The 18,600-nt window shown below is 39.8% G+C and overlaps 1 protein-coding gene across 1 annotated transcript in view; it reads right to left on the minus strand.

Moving 5' to 3' along the window:
* AARS2 (alanyl-tRNA synthetase 2, mitochondrial) overlaps positions 1-13,192 on the minus strand; it is a 1,016,815-nt gene extending 1,003,623 nt beyond the window's left edge. Inside the window, exon 1 of the mRNA XM_044060935.1 lies at positions 12,707-13,192. Within this exon, the coding sequence (XP_043916870.1) occupies positions 12,707-12,958 (252 nt within the window). The 5' untranslated portion in view covers positions 12,959-13,192. The remainder of the gene's footprint in view (positions 1-12,706) is intronic.
* Positions 13,193-18,600: the final 5,408 nt, after the last annotated feature.

Below are 18,600 nucleotides of genomic sequence, written 5' to 3' on the forward strand. Positions count from 1 at the left end.
TGTTTGCATCATATTAGGGGAGTGGTGGTGTGAAAATGCTGATACCCTCCTTAGGAGGTCGTAGTCAGCTTCTGAGAAGTTTTTTAGCCTGATTATGGCTGAGGGGGGGTTGGGTGGTATAGAAACATCGAATGAGACAGACCGATGATCTGATCTCACCAGGGAGAACATACTATGGGAGTGGTGCAACGGTCGCCCATGTGAGAACCAAGTCCAGTATGTTATCGCCCCTTGTGGGGGATAAGACCAGCTGATCTAGTGCATTAGAACAGATGAAATCAAGGAATCGTTGGGTGAGTACATTAGTGGAGAAATAGTTCATCCACTCTATGGTGGGGTAGTTGAAGTCACAAAGGATCAGGGTGTTAGGAGGTACCTTGATGGAGTCAAGTAGGAAGTGTTGGACATGGAGGGGGGGTCTATAGCTGGCTATAACTTGGATGGGTGTTTTGCCAACTGTCAGTTGCACCTGGAGTAGTTCCAGTGCATCATGTTGGTAAACCAGTCTGGAGGTGTGCCTGTCCTTAATGAAGATAGAGACTCCACCACCCTTAGTCTTCGAGACCTCATTTTGGGATCGGAAAGTGGGGAATGAGGTATAGCCTGGTAAGGCAGGGGTGCTCTCTGCATCCCTGAACCAAGTTTCCGTGACTGCACAGACATTGGCATCCTACAGGGAGTGCATTTTTCAGATTAAGGCTCCTAGCATTGAGCAGCATGACCTTCAATTTGCTTTTCGACAGATCTTTTATGTTGAAAGATTTGTCTTTGGGACATGGCCTAAAAACAGGCATAATGGGGGAGGCAAGAGCTTGGGTCAAGATCCGGAACCTCAGGGGTGACGGGTGGAGGCCATCTCTGGCAAAGCATTGTGGCATGTCAACCATATCATCCCAGGCAGACAGATACTGGATCCCTTTAGAAAGAAAGACACCAGAAACTAAGCCAATTGTTGAAGTCAAACATTTTTTATTGATATTGTGGTATCATTCTTGGTGAAGGTAGGATGCTGCTTAGGGCTAGTGTCATACCTGCCTGGAGCAAATACTCAGAGCTCAATCATGTCTCTCTTCATATAGTCCAGAGAGGTATGTCTCAAGTCGTTCACACCAACATGGGACAATGACAGAGTCATACTTGTACCTGTTGTGGAGAGACTTGAGTGCATATGGGTGTGGTGGATTCTAGCACCTGACAAAAGCTGACTGTGACCTTCTCCTTGTTGAGCCTGATGAGGGGGGCATCTGTGCATCTCACTATCATGTCGCCAGTGACTAGTATGTTTGGTTTATTGTTCTGTCTTATGGGCTGCATTGGTTTATTGTTTTGCCTTATGGGCTGTGTTTTGTGAGACACGGGTGTGCTGACTACTGTGTGTGATGTGATTGGTGTTGTGTGAGGATTGTTTACTGTGTGTGATGTGATTGGTGTGTGTGGAATGTTTGTAAGTTTGTGTTTTGGGGTCTCTGTTTTTTAGGTAAGTTTTTGTTGAGGGCCCCTGCATAGGTGGGTGTGGGGTTCTGTGATGTGGGTGATGTGGTGCTTGCACTGGCAAACTCTTCTTTGTCAGGAGTACTGACTGCGGTATGAGAGAGCATGGATTCCAGCTTACTGATGTAGCTGCATCTCGCAAGTCTAAGAATTATGTGCTAGGAGAAGAGGACTGTCCATGAGCATAAGGCAGTTGCTACACTATCTCAGTATTCCCATGTCAACCAGGCTGGCAGGAGAAACTGATGGGAATTGTCCAGACATAGTGATCCGAGTACTTGGCTGACTTATGAAGAACAGGGTTTGATAAGGGTTTGTCTGCAAAAACCCTAAATGTAAAATAAATGGCCTGAAGCACAAGTGCTGCAACCAAAAGTAAGATGCTCAGAATATTAATCAGGCTACTAACTAGCAGTAATTAAGTGCTACTAACAAGCAGTAATAAGTGCAGAATAAGAGCACACAGAACAACAAACTAAGGTAAAAAAACAGTTGAAAAAGTATATATATATATATATATTTTTTTTTAATGGAGAGGGAGGCAGCAGAGCAGATTAAAAGACTATAGGGGTTGTCCTTCCCCAAGTGCTCTCCCTGTGCACACCAGAAGAGATAGTACTGGTAGGGGTGTCTGAAATCAAAATATGATCTCACTGTACTCAGTTGAGTGAGCAAATGAGATGGACCCAGGAGGAGTGTCAAAAAACAAATTCACAGCAGGGGTGGGCAATTACACCATGAAAGGCAGAATACTCAAGAGTGAATCATAAATGGTTGAACAAAAAGAGAGAGTATCACAACAAGTGTGGGCACTAACATTCCCACTATACAACAAGACAAAGGTGCAGCACAGTGGGGCAGCAGTTAGTATTGTCGCCTCACAACAGGTTTCCTGGTTCGATTCTCGGCTGAGGTGCCTTATGTGCAGAGTCTGCATGTCCTCCCTGCATTCGCATGGGTTTCTCTGGGTGTTCCAGTTTCCTTCCAAATTCGAAAGAGATGCATCTAGAGCATTTCTCTCTAGACCTCCACTGAAAATGGTCTCTGTCCCAGTCAGACCTTCCCAGTAAACAAATGTTAAATAAAATAACACAGAACATACACACAACACAAAACACACACAGCACAGAATCTCTCTTTTTAGCTAACCCTTGTTTTAACATGCAAATACTTGCATATTCAAATCAACTGATATAACACAGTCTTGCACATTTTCACGTGTGCATACAAAAACATGTAGACAATTTAGAGTTGCCAATCCACCTACTGCGTGTCTTTGGGATGCAGCAGGAAACCAAAGTCTCAGAGAAAGACCACAAGAAAAGAGGCATGATTACACCATGCAGAAGGTACCCCCCGTCGAGAAATGAACCACAGAATGTCCTGCTATGAGGAGACAATATTACTCACTGCATCCTAAGGCCAGCCCATCTTAAATTTTAAAATTATCCTTACACCAAAACTTTAATAGACACTTAATTAAAATAAAAAGTCACCATTTTCTTTCTCATTAAGCAAAAAAGAAAATCAGGAATACAGAGAACACTTAATTGTATAAATCTAACTGGGTTATACAGTAATAAGAAGTACTACTCCTTATTCTTGGGAATATGACGAACTGAGGAAATGGTTGATTTATTTATCACATGTTAAGAACTGAACTGTGGTGCAAGCCTGCATACAGCACAATACACACCATCACTATGGCACTGTCTACGGATTAAAATGCAACCAAACATTGCAGAGACCCACTTATTGCACTGAGGAGAGGGCCCAAAATGACAAGTATTCGATTAACGAGCACAAGAGGAGTAGAGTGGGGGTGTTGTATAAAGCAAAATGTGGCTTGCGTATCTTTGTGGCAGAGGGGAAGTGGCTTGGCTCATCACTTGGGTAACTCCCACTGGGTACTGCAGCTCTGAGAGTTAAGGCTAGTAGAAGTATCCAAGGACCTATTAATGTTTTATTGAATGATTACTGCTACTGGTCTACAGAAGCAAATACTTTGAATATGACTGAAGCAAGACTCACAGATGCCTTTGAATAATATGACTGAAACATGACTCACAGATGCTTCTTTTTCAGACTCTGCAACATAATCATACTGTAGCCTCAGTGAAGACTTAATTCAGAAGAAAATTTGCAGGATACCAGCAAAAACCTACGTATCTGCACATCCTTTCTTTGCAACAGTGTTCTTAGAATCTTGTACGCAAGTAAATTTACAGATGCACCTGATAGTATTGCTTTTGCTCCAGCAGGTATGACCCAGCTAGGACAATGACTGATGAAAATAAGATGCATGAAGACTTGCGGATGGAACAATTAGGTGCAGCAGGATTTGTAGTGATGTAAGGACTGCTAAAAGTTTCAGGATTCAAGACCTACGAGCACAGAAAGCACCAAAATAGTTACTCCTTTTACTGTGCCAGATTAGTAATCTGATAAACGGAGGACCTAACTGTACACTGGAGATAAGGGGCACTGTCTAGGCATGACAAATATCTATTGGTGTGGTGTCTTGTCATTTGTGTGCTTTTATGTGTTATCCCATTTACCTCTGTGGCTCTGGGTCTTGTTTTGTGCCTCAGTCTCTCTGTAATTCTCATGGATTTCTCCTGTGTCATGTGCTTGTCTCTGTGTAGTCTGTTTTCCATACATCTCAGACCCACAAATTTGCCTTATGTGCTTCTCCACAGTCTGTAACTGTTTCACATGTCTATAGCAGTTTATGTCTTCAGATCAGGTGATTTTCTGTAGCTACTGTTGTGTGTGTCTGCTTCTCTCTGTACTGTTTGGGGGGGGGGGGGGTCTCAGCATCTACATCTCTGTGTGCCAGTCTATAGCTCAGTGCTTGTGTCTCTGTAGGTCTTTAGGCTTTTGTATATCTATCTAGCTGCTGTCGGTCGTGTGCCTCTCTATGTACTTACTGTGCTTCAGTGCCTTCTATGCATCAGTCTTGCTACAGCACCATCAAATCTTCTGCATCTCTCAGTCGTCCTGTAGTGCTGTGCCTGTTTTTCTGGGGACTCTGTCTACACCCCTGTACATGTCTGTGCCACTGCAGCTCCATCTTCGGCTTTTGTGTGCCTGTCTAGCTGCTGTCTGTCTTCTGTGCCTCTCTATCTGTGACCACATGTCTGATGCATCTTGGTCTTGCTACAACATTGATTGTCTTGGATATGTCAAAGTCGCATTGTAGTGCTGTGCTTGCCTTGATTCTGTCTTGCTGTGTTGATATCTGTAGACCTCTGTGGCACAAGCTACTTTACTGCAGTAGAGCCTTGTCGTTATTTAAAAACATCGAAACCAAATGCCAGGTAGTCTCTGTGTGTGTACATGTTTGTGATACTGGCTACCCTGATGCAGTACAGTGCTCTCGTAATAGAACAGCACTGTAACAAAATGCATGTGTGCGTGTGCGTGTGTGTGTGTCTCTGAACCTGGCTATTTTCATGCAGTATAAACCTATGGTCCTCAAAAGAGGAAGGCCTAAGATAAGGTTTATGGATGTGGTGAGAGAGAGGACATGCAGGTGGTTGGTGTGACAGAGCAAGATGCAGAGGACAGGAAGAAATGGAAACAGTTGATCTGCTGTGGCGACCCCTAAAGGGAGCAGCCGAAAGAAGAAGAAGAAGAAACAACCTATGGTCCTCACATCTAACAGCACTGCAAACCTCAAGTTGGTTTGAGTGTACTAACACTTCTTATACTGTGTGGTATAAAGTGATCATTAAAGGGATGCTGGGCCATGGCAGTAACATGTGGACCCTCAACTTGGCAGCACCAGCCATGACTTCATCTATAACTGTTTCTTCATGTATACAAAAATATTTTTTTGAATTTAATATGGCTCAATATCATGGCAATCTGTTATAAGACATGCCTAACTATGACTGTGTGAGTCAAACTCTTTCAGTATTGAACAGAGCATGTTCCTCAATACTGCTTTTTTTATTTTGATACTAAGAATCATTGGCTCAAGATGATTGTCACTGCAGAAGTGACACCCCAACCCCATATGCAAAAAGGAGAAAAAGGAACTGTGGATGTATTACCACTAATTGGGTGCTGTACACTACTGTCATTCAGTATTACTCTCAAATCAACGAGGTGGGAAGTGCAGCGACAGTGAGTGCTACTGTCTACTGGATGTGGTGCTCCTACCTCTCAAGTGTACCTCATTTACAAGAAACGTTCCTTACCTTTAGTCTTAAAAATAAGATGTTTATCACAGTTCCACATTGAAAGTCAAACATTCAGCGTTAGGAAATGCTTAAATGCTACGCATGAAAGAAACAAAAAATCTCATTAATTCATCAAAATAAATATTCATTTGTATAAAATAAAACATTTAATTAAACATGTGAGCTGAGCTACCTAGTTAAAGTTGCTATTAAATGGTTAGTAATTGTTCCACAATTAGAAGACACAATTTTCCACTTTCTGAAGATAGAAGGTTGAGAGCTACTTTGGTGCTTCTTTCAGATACAACACAAATTCCCATCTCCAGAAATTGGAACATTAAAAACTTCCTAGTTCGCAGTATGGTTAAAATGTGTTACTTATACTTACTATGAATCAATATGATTCAGTGTAATTTGCATTAGTCAACAAAAAATTTCTCACAGTCATTGCTAAGATTCTTTCGATACTGAACAACGTGAAATAGGAATTAAAAAAAACCTTAAAACTAGAAGAGTCACACCTCATAGTGAGATAAGGTTGAGAGGTATACGGGCATTGTTGTAGAAGAGTACCTCCCAGGTCAGTCTGTGCAAAAGTGGGTGCAGCTCATGTGAATGACACTCCAAATGGCAGTGACTTTGTATGCAAATGATGCATGATTGACTGCCGTGCAAATTTGACAGTGACATCATGCATATATTGGCAGCTGACTGACTGATATTAAATTTACCGCTGTGCACATGGGTTCCACCAAAGACAGATGTTTTGCCTTGGTCCACACTTTACAGAGCCAACAGGCGACTTAGGGTTAGCCCTAAACCTAACCCTAGCCCTGTAAACTCTTGACCAAAGGAAAGTAATACCATCTGTTTCCAGTGGAACCCAGACAGGCATTTCTTAAAAAACATCTCTATGGTATTAAACAGTAAATTACTAAACAATATCAGGATAAATCAGAGACAGCTGAGTGGTATGCATGCCACGTAATGACCTTCTGTCTTAATGCATAAAATCGGTATACTATATGGTCTCACCGTTTTTGTGTGGAAAACAAGCCAAGTTAGGCAAGTCCTGATCTTGACGCTTCCAAATCCCTCTGGTCGCACATTGGCAAAGAAAATAAGGGACTCAGAAATTCAAGGATATAATTGGTATAGTAGTCAAGAAAAGCTGGCTGTATTTGCAGATGACATTATTTTATACCTGACAAAACTGGAAAGGGGCATTACAGTTCTGTGGAACATACTGAAGCAGTTTCAAACCTTTTTGGGATACAAAATTAATGAAGCTAAAACAAAGGCAATAGCAGTAAACTATGTACCCACACACGAATTGTTTCAGCAATATCCATACTTATGGGGACATGAGAAAATGAAGTATTTAGGAGTACAGATTAAAAATGATATTGGTGTGGCAGCTAAGGATACGTGGGAAAAGACTACACAAAAGATAATACAAACAGTGAAAATAGAAGCTCTGCTATATGAATATCTACAGTAAGATACAAGCAGTTAAAATGTTTTTAGTCCCTTTAGTTTTATACACAGGTCAGGCATATTTTTATCAACCAGAAGAGAAGTCGTGGGTAGTAATTAAGAGTTGAAGGATTTTATATGGAAAGAAAGATGGAAAGAGTCAAGTGGGATAAGCTTATTCTTCCAACAGAATAGGGCGGATTGGGATTACCCGAGCTGACAGGGTATTTCAGAGTAACACAGTTAAGGCTCCTACACACAGCAAAATAAGAAAATTATAATTCAAAATAGAAAGAGACAATGATGAAACAGGGGAAAGCCCTAGTAACATGAGAGACTGAGATTCTGAATGCAAACCTTTAAGGAGTACAACAGTAATAATACAAAATATTATATTCATAAAGCAGGAGAAGGCATTCTATGAACTAAGCCAATACGGGAATGGAGAAAGCAGATTCTTCCAAAAGGGATGACTGCAATACAGTCAATAGGCAAGAGGAAGCAGGAATATATTAGAGAAGACTGGCCTAGGAACCAAGATATTGGGAGCAAATAACTAGAAAGAGAAAAGTAACAGTATGGGAATATGCCAGGAACTTATTTGGAATGCAGGTTGCAGACTGCCTTCCATATCAAGGACTGATAGAGTATAGGCAAAGAGAAAAAAATGGGGAGAGGGTCCTAAACGAAAGACGAGCACTGGTAGAGTTTTTGGTAGAATCTAGAACAAAAGTGGCTGTTAAGAAAGGAATAATTAGTACAGCATATAAAATACTGCATGATAACTCTAAAAATAAATCAGAGGAGCACAGGAAGGATTGGGGAAGAGAAACTGGATGAGCAATTCACAAAGAAACAATAAGTCCAAATGTATAATAAACTTCAGGACACTACATCCCAAAGATCTAAATATGGAATTAGATACCAATGTTTACAATAAGTAAACTGAAATTGTCAGTTATATGGTTGAAATCTCACATTTTATTAATGAAAATGGAATGATGATGTTGTCATTGTCTCATTTTAACATCAGAAGTAGGTGGGATTCATCTAAGTCATTTTAAAATTATGTATAAAATACATTATGCATAGTTAATACATGGGCAATGTATAATATGTGACGGGCACTTTAAATTACTGATTGGACATTGAAGGACGGCTAATTGAATAATATTAAATAAGGAAGCTGCTTGATGTAACAATTTATTATTTGAAGGCGTAAGCCAAGGTACAAAATACATCGGTAAAATTTTTCTATCCTGATGTTTTGTGGATCATTTGAAGGTGTTTGTATGTTATGAGCAATTTTGGAGGATTATGGCAGCTGAAGGGGTCCATTCCACATATGAGGATATCTGGAAGGAAAGGGAGTCCAGAATGATGGAAACTGATCCCTTGATGGCAGATGAAATAAGTCCATGTGAGGTGGATTTCATAAAATTAGAAAGACTTCTTACCAAGGAGGTAACATTACATTATAACATTGGATTATTAGAAAAAAACTTGTCGTTGGACATTACGCCCAGAGGCCTTAAAATAAACAAATTACCCATCTATGAGTTCACAGAAGATGAAGTAGACCTGCTGAGCGAATGGAATGAGGCATCACTGGCGTGTACTAAGGTTTGAGAGTTCTGGTGAACGGAATCAGAGGCAGCAAGAAAGACTGAGAACGGGGATATTAAGGGTGCAAACGGATCTAGCTGGAAAGGTGCCTGTGGTGGTTTTCGACAACAAAGTGAAGGAGGTAAAAGAGAATATGGTGAAGGTGGAGGAAGCAGTCATGGCCCGTAAGAAGGGCACGCTCCAAAGGGATGTAAAAGACTATAACAACAACGCCATTTTCTCTTGGCAGCGCAAAGAACCCAGGGGTAGGCAAAACAACAGAAGGCCTAGTAGTAGAAACCAGGAGTTTCGTGATATAGAGTATCTTCTGGGGACTTGCCATCCAACAGCAGTAAGAAGAGTGTCTCATTCGAGAAGCTCAATGAGGAACCGGAGACCATGGATCCAGCGAAAGAGAACTAAGATTTTGGAAGGGGCCGAGGGTGAAGATGGCGGCGGAACACCAGCGACCAGCGACAAGGAAGGTACATAGAGAGAGGGATTCCAGCAGAAACAGAATAACAGGAGATGAAGGAAGATATATTAAACAAAATTGTGATATCAACCACATCAACAACGAGAGGAATATTTTAGTGGACACTGGGACGGATACATGTGTGGACAATTTATAAGTGGCAAACTTGTCTGATCTAATTTTGGACTCTAATGCTTTATCCGTCTTGGATAAGGGTAGCAAGTATGTTCCTACACATTGCCCTAGCCTAGCTGATGTGATTTTTGAAATACATAGATTCTGCCGTAAGTTAAATTTAAAAATATTTTTTGAAAATAAACAAAGGCAGGGGGCAAGAGGTGATAGTAATACACTGGATGTTAATGTCAGCACTAGAAAGGGCAATTGATGTAAATTATTCTTTTGATAGTACTGACAGCCTTTTGTTAAATTTATCCATATATGATTATGATTATACTGATTTGTTTGATGAAACCATGGAAGAGGGGACAAACAAAATGGAGGCAATTCCTGTTTTTTTTTTTACTGGTTATGGTAAAATGACAATGCCGCCTGTACCTTATAAGAGTATGTTTATGCCACCTAAGATGCCTAATAATGTTTTAATGTTCGAGAATGTGCTAAGCAAACATGTGGAAAGAAAGTATGATGCATTTAAAAGGAGATTCAAGTGTTTTAATTTAACTAAAGTACAATGGGAAACGCTTCAAAGACTAAGAAGTTGTAGAAGGGAATATGTTTACAGCAGCTGACAAGTGCGGCAATTGGGTAATCATGAGTGAGGCTCAATATAAAGAGATGACGTATGCTTTATTGAATGACAATGCTGTTTACAGGAGACTTTTGGGGAACCCAGTTCCAGAATATAATAGGGAATTATTGGAAATTCTGGAGAGAGCAGAAAGACTGGGTTTCTTAAATGCTTCTGATGTCAACAAGCTTCACATAAAACGCTCCAGGGATGCTAGGTTTAAAACTATTCCCAAGATACATAAAGACATTCAAAAACCACCAGGGAGTCCAATAGTCTCGGGGAAAGGAGCTTTCCTTGAAAATGTAGGGATGTTTTTGGATTTTCTTCTAAAGAATAATCTAAATAAGGTGAAGTCTTACATTAAAAATGGAAAGATGCTGGCCGAGTTGTTGAAGGTTAAGGAGTGGTCCGAAGAGTTATATTGGGCCACGGTAGATGTGACATCCCTATATACGAGCATAAAACATGAATGGGGTTTGAGAGCCATTAGCAACGTGTTAGGTGAGGGTCTGAGCACAGATTTCTTGATTCGTCTCCTTGAGTTTTCACTAACGCACAATTGTTTTGCGTTTGATGGAAATCATTATTTGCAGTTGGAAGGGACTGCAATAGGGGCTGCGTACACTCCCGTATATGCAGTATTATTCATGGATTATTTTGAGAAAACAAAACTATATAATATGCCGTTTTACAAGAACAAGGTGGTATTTTTTAAGAGATATATTGATGATCATATATTTATTTGCAGTGGAGACATGGAAGAGTTTGGAAACTTCATTAACATGTTGCAGGATAATAACTTTGGCTTAGAATTCACATATAGGACAAGTAAAGAGGCAATACATTATTTGGACTTGGGAGTTCTTTGTGGATGACAATTTTAGGTGGCTCATAGACCATATAATAAGGAAACGGTTGTGAACAATTTTGACAGCAAACAGTATGCACCCCCCATCTTCTGGCATCTCTGCCATATAGCGAGTTTTTAAGGGTAGCAAATAATACATCAGACAAGGATGAACTGGTGAATGAGTTCAGCAGAGTAAAAAACAGATTACATGTAAGAGGCTATCAGGAAGATGTCCTAATGGCCGCAGAATGCAAGGCCAGGAGAAAGTTAGGCCTAACATGGAGTACCAGGGAGGGAGTGAAACATATCAGAAGGCATGAGGCCAATTTGAATAATAAGATGGATGGGCAAAATCCTCTTTTCTTTGTCACTAAATATTCCCCCTTTTCGGACAAACTAAAGGAGTTAGTGTGTAGGTATTGGCCAATAGTTTTGAATGATGAAAGGTATGGGGACATTTTCCCAGAAAGGATAGTGTTTTCTTATGGGAGATCTAGTAATTTAAAAGAGCTTTTATCATATGGCAAAGTGTTTAGAGCAGAAAACATCAGGGGTAGGTTTCCTTGCAGAAATTGTATAGTCTGTGAGAACATTAAAATCTTGGGATGGGGGTCAATATTAATGGCAAGGTCTAGAAAGCCAGTGAAGTATATACATGTGAATCTAGTGGAATTATCTGTATTATAGGCTGTGTGTGCCTGCAGATAAAATAGGACATTGGACAGACTAAAAGAGCTGTCAAGAAAAGAATCATGGAACATCTGAGTGATATAAGAAGGAATAGGATGGAAAATCCAGTAGCTACACATTTTATTCAGGTACATAGTAGCTCAGTAGACACTTTCTTTTTTAGTGTGTTGGCAAAACCCAAATCTTAGGATAGGGAGGTGGACACTAGCAAGTTGTTACTGCTGGAATCCAAATGTATAATAAACTTCAGGACAATGCACCCCAAAGGTTTAAATATGGAATTAGATACCAATGTTTACAATAAGTAAACTGATATTGTCAGTTATATGGTTGAACTCTCACATTTTATTAAGGAAAATGGAATGATGTTGCCTCATTTTAACATCAAAAGTAGGTGGGATTCATCTCACTAATTTTAAAATTATGTATAAAATATGTTTTAAAGATTCCCTGCAGTCTGCACTGTCGGATATGTTGGGTGAGCAAATTGGAGTAACTAGGTAAATGACTTTTTTGAGCTATGATACAAAATAGGAACTGCCTAGCCATAGTAATGCATTGCTTAATTATGATACCTGCCAAAAAAGCAATTACTAGAAAATGGAAATCAAAATTTAAACAAATTTTACTAGAAGTAACTAAGATAGTAACAGAGATAAAACAACAGGAACTGGGATCTTTGGAAAAAAGTAGATGTAAAGTACATAGGAAAAAATGAGAAATGTGGGATCAATACATACAGGGAGGAACGAGGTTTAAAAGAAGACAGGATTTGAATGAGCTATGTAATGGTTGACTGACAATGAATGGATATATGGTTTGCAGCTACAGTTGTGCTGGCACGGTTTGTAACTGTGATTGTGTTGTTATGGTATACTTTCATTTATTTAAATACAAAATTGCTTTTGTTTAAAAATCCCCGATCGCTAAAATAATTAAGCTTTCGTCCTTAAACGCAATCAAACTAGAATACCCTGCAGTCCGTTTAGTTACCCTGGCAACCGTCAGACACCTATTGGTATGAGTCCATCGGTCAGCGAACAGCACGGGTGTGCGGCACTGCCACTAGACGTGTTACAGCAAAGAGTTCCAATCCCCAACAAATCTGTAACTTCGCAATAAACAAAAGACTTTAAGGCATTCAAAAACCGAGCTCTCTTTCCGACTAGACTAATTACCTGGTTCATGCCTGCATTCACAAACAGCAAACTGGGGTCACCCCGTGGCCGAACAGGCGAGGATTTTACTGCTAGATGTCCGTTTTGGTCCTGAAAGAAACGAATGAATGCCTCCCTGATTGCCTGAGCAGATAAAGACCCAGCACATGAGTAACGTCGACACTCCCAAGACGTCCGCCAGTGTCCAAAGTTTTTATACTTCCACAACTTCAAAAGCAATGCCGGTGATAACAAGCGAAAGGGCGCAGCCATCTTGAAAAAGGCAAAACAAATGTCACGTGCAATAAATTTTAGTTCAGCACTGATCAGAATCTCATTCCTTTGCAGTGAACTTGTACTTCAGACTAGACTAGAGCAATACCAGACACCCAAAGAGTATATGTTACATATTTAATACAGTGACTTTGACTTTTGAATGCATTAAGCAGCAGATCACACTTTTGTCTCTTTTTGTCCTCTCCCATCAGGTTACGCAGAAAAAAAAACCCCAGAACTAGAAGCTGTCGATATCCGTGACCTTGTCACTTTATAAAAAAGCTCCGCCTCTGTTTTGGTAGTGGACCATTATATTCAGCGCATGCGAAAGTGAGTTGAGAATTTATTCCCCCTATAATTCATAGTACTTTTGGCTGGTATTCTATTGGCACACGTATGAGAAGGTGAAAAAATGTACCAGTTCGTGTACACCGCTCAACTGTATAGATTTTCGCAGAATGTCCAGCTTTTTGCCTCATATTTTTGGTCTGTTCCTCATACAAGTTGTGGTTTCTGACAAATCATTGAAGATTGAAGTCACTAAATAATGCTAATTAATTACAGACATTTGAGTTTCAGACTTTATTCCCTTCACAAAATACATAATAATGCAAAACCTGTGTTATTCTAACAACATTCTTAGTTTATAGGAGCAATATTTAAATTCTGTCCCTATTTTGGGGGTCTTTGCACCCCATTCTTTCTGGCTTTGTCCAGATTTCTTCAAAGAATTTACCTACCAGCTCCCTGTGTGACCTCCCTGAAAAAAGACAGTGAAAGTATGTGTTGCTACAGCTACTTGAAAGATTGTGTCCATAACAATAATTAAATATACTGCTAAATTAGGCAAGTTTCCCAGTCAGGTTAGCCAGCAACCAAACTACCTCCCCTCTTACAGCACTCTTCTAACCCTTACTTTTAGTTTATTTTTTACCCTACTTTCCCCATACGTTTTTATCTCCCTTCTCCCTCAGCCTGATATCCCCTTAGGTGACTTATTTAATGCAATAAGGTGTCTGACCACCAGGTGGTGCCTTAATATTAGCTTTCTGCCCTTAATTTCTTCATCCTCTCTCTGCCATATCTCCCTAACTAAGCTTTCTGTCCTTTACTTCACCTTTTCTTGATCTAATCTCCCCAACTAAGTTCCCAGCTTCCTTTTGACTCACTGGTTTCCCAATCTTCTTTACCCCAAGGCATCTTAAATCACTGTCTACTCCTCTTACATCATAAATCTATACTTGCTAAGCCCCTTATCTTTCTCCTACACCTCTTACCTTCAGACTCACTTGTAGTGTCTATATTTCACTGATTGTCTTTCTCGACAGACCACTTCTTTGTCTCTTCGCTCCGTTCGCCCTGCAGGCTCACTCAGCTCCCCTACCATGCCCCCAATTACCACCCGCCTCCAGTACTCCTATCTTTATTTTCTCCAAAGCCACACCCCCATAAGATTTGCTCCAATCACACTAATCAAGTCATTACCACCCCCTACCTCCCTTAACACAATATATGTAGGACTACCTTCCTCCCATTCCTCCTGTTACAAAATACCACCAACGTATTCATCTCTGTGCCTCCCTAATAACCTCCACCTATCATTCTCCTCTACTTATTAATCCCACTATGTTCATATCTCCCACCCCACACCTATTTCAATTACTTCTCTTGCTCTCACTCTTTCCTTCTCTTACAACTGCCTAACTCTTAACCTCCTATGAACAACCTCTATACTCCACCCTTCCCTTCCCCTCCAAACACACTTCTACACCACCAATATCCACCTCTCTAAACTTCCTAAACATCATATCCAAACCCAGCTCCTACTTCCCAAATATCATAGACTAGCACCCATTAAATATATCAATCAAAATATTAAAAAACTACCTGACTATTTTAGTAAACCCGTTTACCCTAAACACATAATATACCTTCACTCCCTACTAGATGGGGACATACATCCTAACCCTGGCCCAAACCATACCTCTACCACTGAAAAATGGAATCCAAACACTATTAGCTCCATAGCCCCCTCCAAGCCTTCTAACTCTCTCCTCATAGCACATCTCAATATACGCAGCATTAACAATAAAATTTCTCACCTACACACCCTCCTAGGCGTCCATCAATTTGATATCCTATGCTAATCTGAAACTTGGTTAAACCTACTGCTAAAGACAATGAAGTAACCGCACCTGGTTACAATATCATTAGAAAAGACTGCACCACCAAAAAGGGGGGAGGGGTCGCAATCCTCTATAAAGCAGAATTAAAAGTTAACACTGTAGACTTTAATCCGCCTTTAGACAATAGAGCTGAAATACTTATCTCTAAATTTCAGGTCAACTCTTGCAAAGCTATAAATGCTATTTGTTTATACCTGCCTCCAGGAAACAACATCAGTACCCTTGAAAATATCTTTAATTGGCTTAATATTAATCTCCCACAAGAAACCATAATCCTAGGAGACTTTAATATTGACTGGCAGTCTTGTAGTAATACACACCCCACCACCCATATTAACTTAAACGACTTCTCACAAACTATTAACTCCCCTACCAGAACTAATAAACCCAACAACAAAGAAAGTACCTTGGACTGGATACTTACTAATAATCCTCATCAAACGTACAAAGTAGGAACCCTCCCAGATGACCTAAGTGACCACTCCCTACCCTATATTATCAGATATAAAACTAACCTACCTCACCCTAACACTGTCAGAATAGTACGCAACAAAAAGCAATTTAACCTTCAACTCTTCCAGACAAAACTTAATCAATGTAATTGGTCACCACAAAAATCTCTTCCACTTGATGAAGCAGTAGCCTATTTCAATACCACATTCTTAGCCATCCTGAACCACCATGCCCCAGCACGCTCTGTTAGATGTAAAGCTAAACCATCCCCCTGGCTCTCTAATGCTACTAGGCAAAAAATCCTTCTGAGAAACAAATCCTGGACAAAATGGCATACTACTAAAAATCCAGTAGATCACAAAACATTTAGGCAACTTAGAAATTACACTAAAAAGCCATTGTGTTAGACAAAAATAACTTTTACCTCCAAGTACAGCAGATCTATCAAAAGAAACCTAAAATGTTCTGGAACACCATTAACAAACTTCTTTACCCAGGACAATCTATCACTCCCAGCTCACTAGGCTCCAACCCCGAGAATATCATTCACACCGCCAATGCCTTTAATTCTTCTTTACCAATGCCATCTAAACACTTGCTAGCCACCTATATCCAGATACCACAAATCTGCCTACTTCATCCTCAAACCCTCCCCCATCATTTCAGTTACAACGAGTGTCTACTTCCAGTATATGCTCCCTTCTCCAAAAACTAAAACCTACCACCCCTTCAGCTGACCAACTCCCAGCAGAATACTTTCAAAAAGGAGCTAAAGCCATTGCCTACCCCATATCCATTCTAATCAATAGAACCATAAGTGAAGGAAATATCCCATCCATCTGGAAAATTTCTTACATTATTCCACTACACAAAGGTGGAAATTCCTATGACTTCTCTAACTTTCGTCCTATAGCTCTGCTATCTCCTCTGGCAAAAATTATGGAAAAGTGTATCCATAAGCAACTTCTTAACTACCTCCTCCAAAACAACTTACTTGCCAACTGTCAACATGACTTCAGACCTTATCACAGTACCACCACTGCCCTGCTATCATTCACATATTGTATTAACAATAACCGTAACAAAACGTTTCTTTCCTCTGCAGTATTCATTGATTTATCCAAAGCTTTTGACATGGTTATTCACCAACTCCTTTTACATATAATGAAATCTCTATCACTTGATCCCTTAGCCATAAATTGGTTTAAGTCTTCCCTAGAAAACAGGCAGCAGGCTGTACTCTGGCAAAACAATCTTTCTAATCTCCTTCCCATCTCCCTTGGTGTCCCTCAGAGCTCCATATTAGGTCCTCTCCTATTTTCCATTTTTATTAATGACCTTCAGTCAGCAATTCCACATATTACATGCATTCAATATGCAGATGACTCTACTATTATCTGCTCAGCCACTTCTCAAACTGAACTACAGACCCTTACCCAGAAAGCATTTAATACTGTTGAAGAATGGTTCACAAACTGTTGCCTCCTCCTAAACCCAAAGAAAAACTAAACTGCTACTCTTATAGGTTCATAGGCTGGTACTAGGCTAACTGCCTTTGCAGGCCATTTTAAGCCTAGCCACTTACCCCATGTGAGAATCATACCCTGCATCTTCTGTTTGTAAGGCAGACACCTTAACCATTATGCCATCCTCCCACCTCATAAGTCCACCCCCATACATTTCACACTTACATCTAACAATGGTACTCTTATTTCTCCTGACCCTACTAACAAACTCCTAGGAATAACAATAGACAATAACCTCAACTTTGATAGTCATATTAACAGTACAATAAAAACGGTCAACAAGGAACTGGGATCCCTCTATAGAATCAAACCCTTTCTTACACCAGTAGCCAGGACTGCTATAGCCAGAACTCACCTAATCTCTATTCTACTCTATGCTTCACCCATTTATACAAATCTTTCTAAAAACAACCTCAACAAACTGGCAGTATCCTATAACAATATTGCCAGATTTGCTACTGACTCTCCTTTCAGAACTCATCACTGCCTTAATCTAAAACAACTTGATTGGTTAGAGTTTCTACACCATCTCCAATTTCTACAGCTTGCTATGGCCCACAAGACCCTGTATCAACCCACCAATACTCCAATACTCTCAAGCCTCTTTACTCCCTACAATAATCCAAAAAATTACACTAATCAAACAAACTGTTTAACACTTGCAGATCCAACAACTTAGCAGGTGACTCCCTGTTCTCTAATACTGTTGGAAAGCTATGGAATTTACTACCCACTGAACTCACAACTCTGTCTTCTCTTACACTTTTTAAAAAGAAACTCAAACTATACCTCAGTACACACTGGTTATGTTCCTGCACTAATCCTGACTAACTTTCTTACTTCTCACCAATAACTACCGGAAATCATCATAGTCTTACCCTTATAGATTCTTTTTACCATGAAACTGCTAATGAATTTCATAAATATATGTATATAACATCCTCTCATAAATATTATCATTGCTGTTTACTGTTCTTGCTATGCACAGTTGGAGTATGGTAGTTAGTATTTTCTCTAACAATGTTTAACTATTTGCTATTTTTTGAAAAAAAAAATTCTTTTTTTGTTCTAACTAAAATTTATTTGTTCTAACTACTACTACTTTCTATATTGTATTTTGTATGTATCTTTACTGTTATTTCCTTCTATATTGTATTTTGTATGTGTCTTGGAGCTTTTCTCCCCGGGCCTCTACTGAAAATGTACATGTATCCAGTTAGACTAGCCCGGTCAAATAATGTAAAATAAAAAAAATAAATAAACTGACAGCTTGAGGGGTATGCATGTCAACATTTTCCATATGTACATCAGAGCGGAGGGATGTCAGATTTCCACCATGTCAAGTGATGTCCTTGTCAAGATTTCTGGTACTGACAAGTGACAAATGAGGACCTACACAAATATGGGTACTTTTCCGTTAAAATCCCAACCACTTTACGCTGTGTTTTGCCAGTATTTCATCGGCAGTTTGGAT

Source organism: Protopterus annectens, chromosome 1.part0 (assembly GCF_019279795.1).
Source record: "Protopterus annectens isolate FY-2018-M chromosome 1.part0, PAN1.0, whole genome shotgun sequence".
NCBI lineage: Eukaryota > Metazoa > Chordata > Ceratodontiformes > Protopteridae > Protopterus > Protopterus annectens.